Here is a 14,122-nt window from a genome sequence, read left to right as displayed (position 1 = left end):
TCTCTGGACATCCCCACCTGCTTGCTTTGGCGTGGGACTGGGCTTGCAGCCCCAGCTGTCACCTCACACCTGAAATACAGATGCATGGAGGCTGCCCAGGGGTATGACTCTACATGGCTGCATTAGGGCCTGGCACAATCAGGCCTTCATTAGGTGGCATCCAAATGCAACTCACTCACCAAACGTAGCGAGATGTGAGAAGAATCCTGAGCTATTGTGTAACGGAACAAGCTGAACTTTAGAGACCCTATCGTAATAATGTCTCGTCTTTAAAACAAAGCAAGGAACTCTGAAACAGATTATGTATATTTATACCCAAGTAAGAGCACATGAAGAGCTCTTTCAAACATTTGTGGGGCTGAAAAGATAGATTAGCACATGGACAGAATAAAAGAAAAATGTAGAAGTAAAACTTCAAAGAGATTGTAAGAGACAACTCTGCCAGGGCATAAGGTGACAAATTATCTCCAGTCTATGAATTTCTGACCCCTACTGCATATGCATAAATTAAAGGCGCTACTGAAAGTGACACGACTGAAACAAACCTAACCCCTATAAGGTATGTTCTCCATGTTCAATTAACTCTGGTTGAAATTCCTCCCTCTGCAGAGGGGCAGCCCAGTGCCTGAGGACATCTTACCTCCCAACAGAGCTGGGGTTTGCTAGCATGGAGGGGATATTATTGCGAATCACTGCCAAAAGATTCATTCACTCTTGCTGGTATTTCCCTTCTGGTTTGCCAGCATATGATGTTGTGCTGCTTTTCTGGCGCCAGGCCAGGCCTTTTTGGTGTGGCCACCCCTGCACCCCAAATGCACACACAGACTCAGCCTCCTACAGGTCAGATCCCTTTTCACTGAATTATTAGTGTGCATTAGCATTGATGACAAACCTGACCTGGGAATTTCTAAACTTCTGATCATTTCTGTCATTGAGGTTTGTTTTTTTTTTTACTAGGCCATTCTTTACCGCTGTTGCTACATATGTGGGGAACAGACTAGCAACTATAGGCCAAACTCTCCTCCCGGATGTGAATCCAAAATAAATCCAGTGAATGAAATCAGTGGGATTACTTTGGGTTTACAGCAGTATAACTGATGGGAGAATCTGGCCCACGCTTCTTGTTTGGGGGCTTTCTTTCTATTCATTTCTCTGCGGCACCGAGAGCCTAATCTCCATGGAACACAGCATGTAGATTCTAATCTCTCTGTAACACAGCGTGTTTCAGACTTAAAATCTCTGTAAGTAGACAGCAAAGAGACTAATCTTGATGACCACCTGATTGACAGCTCCTTGCTCACAAACAGCTGTCAGGGTTTTATTTTTTTTCTTTTGAAAATGAACCTGTGCAGCAGACAGGGTCTTAAACTTATTGTGTTGTAAGTTGCAGTCAGAGGCATAAGCAGTTTCTGAGATATGGGTACCTGTGGCTAGGCAGCGGGGTCGGCTTCAGAGCCTGAGCCGCAACTTCAAAGTGCTGTCTGTGCAGGCATTTTCAGAGCAGTACTGTGAGCCCCGCTAGGCCTGGAAAGCTTGCTTTCGCTTGCTCCAAAATGCTGGGTAGAGATATCCCTTCCTGGCCTGGGTTTGGTCACAATAGCCAAATAAGCAGACAGCCCTGTACAAATAAGTGAGATGAGATGTGAGGGGTTTGTTTGTTTGTTTGTTTTTTGCTAAGCAAATATCTTTAAAATAATGCGCACAATTTTATTCAAAATTTTAAAAAAATCTGCTTTAGCCTAAGAACACTTAAAAAAAATAAAAGCCACAAGAAATACTGGAGCAAAGGAGGATTGAATCTTTTTTGGTTTGGTGATTGGAGGGTTTTTTTTACAGGTTTAGGATGTGGGTAGAAAATAGTGCTTGGAATGATGCCCTGGTTGCCCCCTTAATTATGCAGCCATCAACCCACCTCTACGATGAATAGACGTGCCTAGTCCTTAGTTAATGTGCCCGACTATCCAACTTGCACACCCCATACAGGGGTTGCTCACTATTGCCGTCCCTGGGCACATCCAGGGTGGAAAAATGTTACCGTACTGATTCAGCAGCATTTTAAACACATTTTCACAGGTGTAAATGTTTGCATGGAGTGCAAGGGTAGTGGAGAATCGAGCCCGGAGTGAAGACCTTACATTGCTGTGACTGAAAGCAGAACTTAGTCCAGTCTCTGCAATTACTTTGTCTGGGTCAATCTATTTTTCCAGGTGCCAGAGTACACCAGGCCCAATCCAATCTAGCTGTGTTCCATTACAGGAGTGGAACAAAGCAGCCAATATATACTAGTGACTCCGGGTAGAATTTATACTCTATTTCCTTATTTTGTCTGTAATGTACCTGGCACCCAAACCCAATTGACTCGAACGCTCAATCTCAACAAAATGAGCCAAATTCTGCTTTTACTTTCACCAGAGCGAATCCTTGGTAACTCCATAGACTTTAATAGAGTGACTCTAAATTTACACCAGTGCACCAGAGAGCAGAACGTGAACCAGAAACATTCAAACAGGGCACAGTGCTGATTTCTCTTAGCCAATACATTATCTTGAAGAACTAACCCCCCGAAAAAATCACCTCTCAAGCTTCCATGCAAAGATTCTGCTTTCTTTCTCCCTTGCTCCGGATTTGCAGGAGATTGCATAGCTCAGTACAGCATTAATGAGTGCCTATGGGCTTTATTTAAGACAAAGAAATCTAAAGGCAACAGTTCAGCCATTAGTTACAAACATCTGCAAGGATAAGGTAAATTCTAGAGAGAAAAAACATATTAGCGGTTCCTAACAGAAGCAGGAGTCAGAAGTCTTTTTTAGAGGATAAAAATGAGAAAAAAACCATGGACAGATAATTCACTCAACTAAGTGGTAGCAGTAGCTGAAGAAAAAAAGTGAGGGGGGGAGCTAGAATTTCAGCATGCAGGCATGGGTATCCATGTTGCCATAGCAACTTTGCCATGGAATAAAGTATTTTGCTCCTTTCTTTAGAAAGAGATGCTGTGCTTCAAATAGGCACTTTATATTTTTTTAAACAAATCCGTAACAACCCTTTGAGTGTGCCACCATGTCTTAATTTTCCTAACACTGCAGAATCCGCAGTCATTATTTTATTACATTTTGAAAGGGCATTGTGGATTTTAAAAGGACACTGTGATACTTCTTTATTTTAATGTCATTTTTAGCTGTTTCTCTTCTCCTCTCTATCATTTAGATTACCCTATTAAAAGCCTGAATTCCTACACATCTCTCAACCCTCCACCCTCTTATTAGTGTGTCCTTTGTTATTTGACTGGCAGTGCTTTGGCAGTCAGCATACACTGCCCTAGATCTATGGTTGCCTTCCGGCTGAAGCTAAGACTGTTTGTTTCCTTTTAGTTTTATGGAATGAGATTCTGATTCTAGTGTCAGACTAAGGCACTCCTCTGACTTCAGAGTTACTCCACTGTCAGTAGAGCTGGTTGGGAATTTTCTGACAACCTTTTTATGTCGGAAAATGGCAATTTGTTGAAACCAAAGCTTTCCATGAGAATGCATCTGTTGTGATGAAACTTTTGTTGTGAAAAAATGTTCAGGTCCAGGAGGGAGGGAGCGAATGACTCACCTGAGAATGGCCCAGTGGCTAAGATGCTCACCTGGCACGGAGAAGACCTAGCTTCATGTCCCCATTCTATCTGATTGAAAGCAGGGGCTTGAACTTGGACCATCCACATCATAGAATATCAGGGTTGGAAGGGACCTCAGGAGGTCATCTAGTCCAACCCCTGCTCAAAGCAGGACCAATCCCCAATTTTTGCCCCAGATCCCTAAATGGCCCCCTCAAGGATTGAGCTCACAACCTTCAGTTTAGCAGGCTAATGCTCAAACCACTGAGCTATCCCTCCCCAGCTATACTGGATGAGTGCCTAACCAATGGGCTATGGAATCAGTTTCATATTTATTTTCTTTTTTTGGGGGGGGGGGGTAAAAAAATCTTTGAAAGTTCTTGGTTTCATCCAAATGAAGAGTGGAAAAAATTGTGTGGGTCTGGAATACCATTTTCTACCTATCTCTAATTGTAAGCCAGAGTAACATTTGGCCTCAGAGCTACTAAAGCAGTGATCAAAATGCATTTGATCATGCCCTCCTTCCTTGTGTTTATAGTCGCTTATGCCCCCCTCCCCCAGGAGCGCATATACCGTCACCCAGCTCTGAAGGCAGAGCGGAGAGCAGCACAGCTGCCAGGCACCCAGCTCTGAAGGCAGCGCCACGCCAGCAGCAGTGCAGAAGTAAGGGTGGCAATGTGAAAAGTGATATTTGTCAATATTACTTTTCACAGCAGACTTAGTGCCCCATTGCCACCCTTACCTCTGCACTGCTGCTGCCACCCTGGGGCTGACAGCCAGAGTCCTGCTGCCACCTTCCAGTGAGGGACTTGCAGGGGTGAAGGGGAAAGGCGAGACCAAGCCTGGGCTGCCTCTTGGTGAGGGTTTGAGGGGGCGGGGAAGGAGAATCCCAGGATGGCAGGGCTCCGGCTATTAGCCCTGGGGTGGCAGGGCTCTGGCTGTTCCCTTTATCCCATCCCCTCACCTCCCGGCTGTGCACGGCCCTTCTGCACGAGCCCCAGGCCCCCAGGGCTGACAGCCAGAGCTCTTAAAAAAAAAAAAAGAGAAAAAAAAGCTCACAGCTCCCACCTCCCTTGACAGATTCCCGTGCCTCCCTTGGGAGGCCTGCCCCATAGTTTGAGAACCACTGTACTAAAGGAACATCAGTCTAACTTGTACCTTGACCACATGCTCCCCAAATCAAAACACGATTCTGCTATCTTGCCATTGTAATGCAGGAGTAAATCCACTGACATCAGTAACGTTACACATAGGTGTTGAAGGAGAATCAGAGCACTGAATGCAAAGTCCTAGTTAGAACTGGTTTGAAAGTTTTAACAAATAGGCACTTTAAAAAAATATTACCAAGTGACTTAGGTGCCTAAACCCCATCTTCAAAAATGACTTGGGAAATGTTGACAATGGGACTGAGGTGCTTTGGGAAGTTTTACCCCAAAACTAAGCATTTTTTTTAAACATGCTGCATTCCCCCTTCCCTGCAGCAACAGTTTTGTGCTCAAGGCATACAAAGACTTTATTTTGACGAGATTTGTCTTTTAAGAGAAGCTTTGCTTCATTTATGGGCTATCTGAGGGACAGCCAGCCTGAAATGGTAAATTATAGAATACCACTGTTTTTAAATGTACAGTAGCAAAGCTTTAATGTGCTCAGATACTACACTGATAGGGAAGCTATATGTATCTACCTATATCAGTCAGACCTTCGAAAGGGTAAGCAAAGCATTGCTCTCTGACCCCTCCTGCTTTGTAGGAAAACATTATTGCGTACATATGGAGACAGCTAGAAACTTGCTAATTCTGTAATACTATCTGCACCCTGTTACTATTGACCTGTTATCCAGTGTGCTATATATGTCTTAATTAGACTTCACACTCCACAGGACAGGCAAAATAGGCCTGATTCTAATTTCACTTACACCAGTTTCACACTGGTGCAACTTCATTGACTTCATGATACTCCTGGTTTAGACCAGTGAGAAATCAGATTTGGGTCTGCTGTATTCTCTGGGTGAAATCCTAGCTCCGCTGAAGTTAATGACAAAACGCTCACTGACTTCAGTGGAGCCAGGATTTCACCCCATGTGAAGTACCATATGCACATATGGGACTATATAAATAAAGTTCTGCAGGACTTTGCTAGTTTCACATTTTGTTGGAATGAGAGAACCACACTCTGAGACAAATGACATCTTTCTGGCTGCTTGTATTCTATATACTGGACCAATTTCGGTACTTTTACAATTCTGAACTGGTGTTAATCCAGAGGAATTCCACTTAAATCAATACTCTGATTACACTGCTGTAACTGAAAGGAGCCATTGCATCAGTTCAAAATACAGGGTCAGATTCATTGGTATATTCTGACTACTTTGTGCTACTCTGGGGATGCAAAGCAGCCATAAATCCAGTTTACTAGGCTGGCGTTAGCCCAGTTTGTCTTTGCTTTGTGACACCAGAGCATCACAGAGCTGCTGGAGTAGATTGGTGAATTTGTCCTACAGTCCGTTAAATCATGGAAACAAAGGACCAGATCCTCAGCTGATGTAAATTGGTGTATCTCCAAGTAAGTCAAAAGAATGATGCCAGTTTGCACCAGCTAAGGACCTAGCCTTTAAAGTTTTAAATTCCAAAAGTGCATAGCACTAGGACACCACAATGTATCCACTTCAGCTAGATAAATAAGCAAGGCTATATTGCTTTATAGATTCAGCTGAACGGTGTTTGAAATGTAGGAATACTCTGAGTGCTAAATTCTTAGCCCATTTTAACAGGGGAGATTAGCTTTTATTTTTCTTTTGAATAAATCACCGGCCTTTATTTGGAAATGACTGCTGTTAACAGCATAGCCAATCCTTTTGGTGCACTAAAGACTTTTCACTTTAAACTAGATAAGCTTAATTGGATAGTTTAAAAATCTTGGCTGGAAAAAGAGGTGGTGAGGGGGCAGGGGGTGGAAAGCCTTTCAGATTGCAAAGCACACTGATGACAACTCCGTGCTTTTATTTCCATTGCTCAGACACTAACACTGCCGTGGAGAGGCTGTGGGCCGGTGACTTGCATACAAATGCCCTACTTTCTCTCAGCTGGATGTCTCTGTCCAGCAGTGTTGCGATGTTGTGTTATGCACTTTGCTTTAGGTGCATTGATGCACCCAAAAGGTGATTGAGTATATTTTCTGGTGACCTAGATTTCCCTCTGGCCACAAGTCGATTAGCATGTAATGTATCAGATCTCTTGGCATAAAGCCACCCTTCCAGCCCTCCCTCCCTGCCAGCCAGTCCTTACCTGCCACGAGGAGAAAAAGGATGCTGGGCTGAGTAACTGAGGGTTAGTGGGGTGTCTGCCTCCCATCAATTCGTCAGTGCAGACATCGCAGCCTTCGGCATCTCGCCAGTCCCAGTAAGGGATGGTGAAGTTCTCATCCCCTGTGATCTTCTGGATCTCGTGTTCCCACAGCAGCAAGAACAGCCGATGCCAAGGTAGAAAACCTGGGGCTTCATGGGCAAAATCAATATCCCTCCATACGCTTGACCCACCTAGCAAGGTGTCATGAGAGACGTAGTAATGCATCCATACGAAGAGGTCGTAAATGTTGATGTTCCTGAACATGGGGGTCGAGCCATTGTTCATCTGAGCATAGGTTCCACTGGCGATGACATAGTCCTGGCTCGGGGTTTGCTTTGCCAAGTTGAGGTAGGCGAGGAACTTATTCTTCTCTTTGCTACTAAGCTGGAAGATGCTTCTTCTCATGCGCATCCTCCTCTCGGCACAGCTGGGCCCTGAGAAGCCAAACCTGCACTCCCCGCAGTTGAATCCCATAAAGTTGCTGTTGCATTGGCATGTCCTGTTATAAAACACAGCAGGCCAGTCCTCTCTGTCGTCCACACCTGTGAAGGGGAACTGCGGCCCGAGTGGGGCACGGGACAAAAGGATCTCCTGGCAGGAGCCCCTGCCAGAGAGTTCTCCACAAGGGGACCCATCCCCAGCCCATAGTGGGCAACATTCCTTCCTCAGCAGGCTCTCTGAAGATGCACAGGCTCGGGGGAACTGCCCGGATGAAGGCTGCAGAATCCCCAGCAGGAAACCCAGGGCCAAGAGAGACATCCTCACACAACAGCAGGCAACCTTCAGTGCTGTGGCTCAGTGCATGAATAGATCTAACCCCTGCCACAGCCCTGCATATGAAAGAAATTTTTCCCCTCCGGTGGGAAAGTTTCACTCCTGTCTTTTTTTTTTTTTTTTTTAAACCATGCACACTTCAATCTCCTTTGCCATCTACTACACATACACACAATTCTCTGTTAATCTGATTATCACATGTTCTGGGTGAAATCCAAGTGACTTATTTTCCCCTGCCCCTTTAGCGTTCAACATATACAGACTTATTATAAGCAGTCATCTTCTGCCTGTCACATGATCCTTTTCCTCTGGCAACTTTGGAGCAAGTAAACAGAATGCAGAAATAGTGACAGCCATTTTAATTCCTTGTTTGCTTATGTGCATTAGAATAATGATTTGTTTTTTTTAAAAAAATAGATTGTCTGTTGAATTAAATAAGCACAGCAAATCTCTGGATTAAAATAAACTTTATTCATTTATTTTTAATCTATCCCCCTCAATATGAGACTCATAAAATGACCCTATTAGGCCAAAGAGTGTGTGAAAGTGGGATCCAGTGCAGAATTAAGGGTTTGGTTTTGGTGACGTGTTCAGACTGAAAACACTTCTCTTCCTCCTAGCCTGGTTCACTGCAGAATAACTTGACAGCATCCCTTCTCTGACAGAAGGTCCCATTATAAACTTTTAGGGACAGGTCCTCATCCAGTAGCTATCTTGAAATTAGTGCAGCTATGACAGTTAACACCAGCCCAGGACATGCTTCCTGGCTTTCTCCATTAGTAAAACTTTGTACAAGGGAAATTACAGGGAGGAAATTGCAGGGGAGAGAGTCAACCTGGGACAGCGCTGCAACCATCCACTCCCTGATCTGGAAAAGGGACCATAATCCCTGCATTTGCCCTGGGAGGGAGTTTGCAGACCCTGGATCTACATGTTGTAACTGATGTTACATTGGCTGTGTTCCAGACCATCCACAACCCCTTTCTTCTTCTCCTCTGGCCTATGCAGAGCCTAGCTGTGCAGCACGCAGGCTGCTGGAATGTCCCTCTCTGCCTGCCTTGCAGCAGCATGGCAATCATTCCACTGTGAGTGGAGCAGGGGAGCCTTCCACTGTCCCTAAACTGCTGGCTGAATTGCACATTTAGAAATTTTCCCTCCATCTTGTCTTTTGTGAAACTGGGGTTTCTGTTGTTGCGGGGCATTTTTTTAAAAGCAAGGGGATGGGATTACCACTGACTGAGGATTGCTGAGAGTTTCCGTGCGGCTGGAGCACCAGACAGGCGAAGCAAGGGAGAGCTTGGCTGGGAAATGTTGCCTTTTGCTGGAATCAGCAGGTCATCACATGATCCTGCTGAGGAGCACGAGGAGCCTTAATCCTGTTGCCGTCTATGCTCCAGCAATGCAGACAGATTATCACAGGGTCTCCGTGGACTCGGGGCCTGCGGTTTGAGGGTTGCTTTTTTAATTGCTTCTAACCCCACTGACGTTTATTGTGCTCTCTCTGTTATTCATCTCTTTCATTTCTCGTGCTAGGCTTGATGTACATTGCATGACAGAACTGCCACCCGTTTAGTTTTCGGTGTCAGGATGCTTAGGAAACCCATGCAATTCCATGGCTTTAACTAGCTCTGCTAGGTTCGCTGGTGTAGAGCCAGGTAATTGAGAAGAGAGACAGAAAACCAGGCAGGCGGGGGGCTGGGGAAGGCTCTGGGTGGACGTTTCACATTGAAGTGCAGAGAAGTGCATACACACACGCATGTGTACGCACACTTACTTTAGGGATAATGCTATTTTTTCATATTCTACTGGAATTCCTTGTTCAGTGGTCAGAAAAAAGGTGAATCTCAGGCTTTACCACTGTCCCCCTGACACCATGTTTCTGCAACAGCTGATTTGCAGGAGACTCCATGGCGCAGAGTTTAGGGCCCAACAGGACAAGTTATAAGCTTGTCTCTCTCCCCAACAGAAGCTGATCCAATAAAAGATATTACCTCGCCCACCTTATCTCACATTGAATCAATGGCAGGATCAGGACTAGAAGGTGGATTTCTGGTCCCATGCTGTAACCTCTGAGCCGTGCCATCCCTGTAGCTGTCATACGTTGCTCTCTGACTTAATTATGTGAGCCATACTGTTAAAAACCAAATTGCACAATCAAAATACAGAACTATAGAGATTGCACAAGAAGTCACAGTGACATGCAGAAATAGTTCTTGATTCCCACTGATTTTCAAAGTCTGCTTTCATCCCATTCTACTTCCTTTAAGGGAGAAAATGAAAATATATTTAGAAAGGGACATTTCTCATTCAGAAAAGGTCAAAGAAAATAATTTCAGCACCAAACTGCTGACATTGCAGTAGTTCTTTTCTCGGTCACTGTTGGGGACACTGGGCACTACACTAGGTAACTCGGGAGGGTGGAAGACCACGAGTGTCGAGGAAGCCCTCCCGCTCTAGGCCTGGATAAACCAAGGCCCCTTTGCTCCTTGAACCCTCTGTGATCCTGCATAACTCTGAGGAAGCTAGCACACAAACAGACAAGTTTGCACACGGCTCGCCAGCCAAGGCCAGCTTCGGCCTGGGAAACAGATAGATAAGGCAGAAATGTTTAGCAAAAAGCAGTAACAAATAGGACCAAATAAGGCAAGGCTCGGGCAATGCTACTGAGGAAAAACACAACTGGCTGCTTTAGCTGATTTGGCTACGGTATTGTACGGGGCAACAGGTAATTGGTTGTATAAGCTTGTGTAGTGAAGTAGGCAAAGGTATAAAATGTATACTGGAATCTGCATGCGCTTCTGCAGGATTTGAGACAGCTCAGTCTCCCTGCGCCCTATTTGGAGCTCCAAATAAATCTCTCTGCTTCTCCACCCCGTTGTGGTCATTGGCGCAACGCATACCGGGCAACGAACCCAGCGCTTGCTTGCCTCAGGCACTCTGTGCCGGCAACATCACTGTGCTGATGCTCTCTCTTAACATCTTCTTTTAAAAAGATTTTTAGACAATTCTGTGCCTTAAAGTTTTAATTGATTTATTTAGCTCCCAAGGAGACAATGTGGGATGGTGAAAGGGGCTTGGGAATCACTCTTGCAGTTGCAAAGGGTTTTATCACTGATAATATTTCAGTATAATGTTGGATAAAGGGATGTCAGAAGAACTCAAATGACTTAGAGAAAATTAGTGCAGACCAGGTACAGTAGAAAGAAGAATCACGTGGGGAAAGAGTTGAAGATGTGGCCCTTTGAGAGACATAAGTAAAAGGAATTCTTAGGCTATGTCTGCACAACACAGCTTTTAGCGGCATGGCTGTGTCGCCACAGCTGTGCTGCTAAAAGTCACGCCGTGTAGCCGCTGTTTGTAGGCTCTCCTGCTGACAAAAAACTTCCACCCCCAACGAGCGGCATCCGCGTTGTCGCAGGAGAGTGCTCCTGCTGACAACGTGCTGTTCACACTGGCACTTGTTGCGGCAAAACTTTTGTCTTTCGTGGGGAAGGGGTTAACACCTCTGAAAGACACAAGTTTTGTCATTCAGTTGCCAGTGTAAACATAGCCTTAGGAAGGAGCAAAAAGAAGAGAGAAAGAGCGGGAAGGGCAGCATGAGATAACGTAAATAGGTCCAAAGTGTGCTGTCTGTTGCACAGGTGCTACTCCCTATTGGCTAGATTCTGCACCCTTACTCCATTTTGGAGGACTCATAAATGGTCCCTTCTGGCCTTATAGTCTGACCTCCTGCACATTGCAGGCCACAGAACCTTGCCCACCCACTCCTGTAATAGACCTGTAATCTCTGGCTGAGTTACTGAAGTCCTCAAATTATGATTTAAAGATTTCAGGTTAGAGACTCCACCATTCACACTAAATTAAACCTGCAAGTGACCTGTGCCCCATACTGCAGAGGAAGTGAAAAAACCCCAGGGTCTCTGCCAGTCGGACTCAGGGGAAAATTCTTTCCCGGCTCCAAATATGGCGATCAGTTAGGCCCTAAGCATGTGGGCAAGACTCACCAGCCAGACACCTGGGAAAGAATTCTCTGTAGTAACTCATAGGCCTCCCCATTTAATGTCCCATTACTGGCCAGTGGAGATACTGGTTGCTCGCAGTCGCAGATCAGCTACATGCCATTGTAGGCAATCTCATCATACCATCCCCTCCATAAACTTATCACGGTGAGTCCTGAAGCCAGTTAGGTTTTTGGCTCTCACTGCTCCTCCTGGGAGGCTGCTCCAGAACTTCACTCCTCTGATGGTTAGAAACCTTTGTCCAATTTCAAGTCTAAATTTCTTCATGGCCAGTTTATATCCATTTGTTCTTCTGTCCACATTGATACTTAACTTAAATAACTCCTCTCCCTCCCTGGTATTTATCTCTCTGATGTGTTTATAGAGAGAGCAATCATATCTCCCCTCAGTTTTCTTTTGGTTACCCTAACCGAGCCAAGCTTTTTGAGTCTCCTCTCATAAGGTAGTTTTCCATTCCTCTGATCATTCTAGTAGCCATTCTCTGCACCTGTTCATCTTTCTTAAACGTGGGAGACCAGCAACTGCACACAGTATTCCAGATGAGGTCTCACCAGTGCCTTGTATAATGGTACTAACATTTCCCTATCTCTACTGCAAATCCCTTGCCTGATGCATCCTAAGACTTCATTGGCCTTTTTCACAGCTGGATCACATTGGTGGCTCATAGTCATCCTGTGATCAGCCAATGCACCCAGATCTTACTCCTCCTCTGTCACTTCCAACTGATAAGTCCCCAGCTTATAGCAAAAATTCTTATTGTTAGTCCCTAAGTGTAGGACCTTTTAAATGGTGTTATCACGTGCTGAGTGAGGGTGACAGAAAGGGAACAAGATCTGTGTGATCGAGAGTGCAGTTTGAGCCCTACGATGGAAAAGAGAGACAAACTGGTTTCGAATAACATAGTACAAAAGTTTGAATCCAGATTCTATTTCATCCAGAACTCCAGTAGGTGGGAGGGTGAAGAATGGAAGGTTACATAAGATAAAATAGAATCAAAATTGTATCTATTCAAAATAAAAGGTCCAAGCCATTACTAAGTTGCATATAGGTAGCCCAGTATGTTTACATTACACACAATTAGGACTAAAGTATTTAATTTCTACTTAAAATGTAATCTTAAGGTAATAAAATAAATCAAATCTCTGGCAGTTGAGTAAGAAGACTTCACCAATTTCATTATACTAAGCAGGATTCTTTACTAAGAAGCAGACAATAAATTACCATGACCCATCTTTTTAGCCTAAAACAAATACCTACAGACCTATAGGAATGATCTTTAGGAGATGAGGCTTAAACACACTGGTTTAAATATATGAAAGGAGCATGCTCCTGGCAGAGAAACGATTCTGAATGTTATAAGTAATCGAGTTTTACCTCCAGACCAGCATACTAATATCCTGCAAGCACAGCTGATGACCTGATTGATGTGCCCGCCTGTGTACTCAATCATGACTGGAGAGATGGGTCCCTGCTCTAAAATTCAAGGCAGATAGAATTCTATTAAAACCTGGGTAGTGCAGTCATTCAAATAAATTGTCCCAACTAGGCAGAGAAGAATCCAAAATCTGGTTGGTTTCCAAGGAGGAACAAGCTATCACAGGCTAACTATTACAGGAGGCTTCTAGGATTAGAGAGAGGAGTTTTGATGAAAACAAGAGGTTTATTAGGAAGCACTCATGTGATAGTCTGGATGAAGTCAGGTATAAAAGACTATGCAGAAAAGCAGCAGCCACAGTCAGAGAGTAACACAGCAATATATTGGTATATTGGTTCAAATTGGGTTTTCCAGAGACCAACAGACAAAAAAAAAGGACTTTTGGATTTAAATTGACTCAGGGCCATCGGTATAATGGGTGCCCCAACACTTGCAGAAGGGATGGAAAGACTTTGGCTTACTCGTGTTCCATAGACTAATGGGTGACTCCTGGTGTGTTTAGTGTATGTTTAAATCTGTTTGTTTTCTCTGTAATGCTTTTACTTTAAATGTACTCAGAACGAGCTGTGTGTAATTTGCAACTACGGTAAAAGCACTGTCATTGGCTTTCAGGGAGACAGAGGGTGGCAGGGGACTGCACAGCCTTAAATCCCCCCGGTCAGAAGAGTGTGGAACAAGGATCCTAGCCCATAGACAGGTGATGGCAGGAGATCTGAGACCTGACTGGGCACTTCTGGAGTGGGCCACAGAGAGGGAGGACACAGGTCCAGTTACTCTGAAACTGTGACGACAACCTCCAGTGTCTAATACTCACCTTGCTTTGGCATGCAATGGCCTAGTAAAATGTAGGAAGTATAGATGCAGTAAACAGTGGACATGTACATTTCTCTGGGTGTGTTTAAATACCCTTCCAATTTACTCATCTGCCCAAAGTTTCTTATGACTCCTGAAGATG

At 44.5% G+C, this 14,122-nt stretch overlaps 1 protein-coding gene across 1 annotated transcript in view; it reads right to left on the bottom strand.

Moving 5' to 3' along the window:
* Positions 1–7,698, bottom strand: part of TYR (tyrosinase) — an 82,607-nt gene extending 74,909 nt beyond the window's left edge. The window contains exon 1 of the mRNA XM_074943153.1: positions 6,880–7,698. Coding sequence (XP_074799254.1) covers positions 6,880–7,698 — 819 coding nt within the window. The remainder of the gene's footprint in view (positions 1–6,879) is intronic.
* Positions 7,699–14,122: the final 6,424 nt, after the last annotated feature.

This window comes from Natator depressus, chromosome 1 (genome assembly GCF_965152275.1).
Source record: "Natator depressus isolate rNatDep1 chromosome 1, rNatDep2.hap1, whole genome shotgun sequence".
NCBI lineage: Eukaryota > Metazoa > Chordata > Testudines > Cheloniidae > Natator > Natator depressus.
This window is presented reverse-complemented; position numbering and strand designations above follow the sequence as displayed.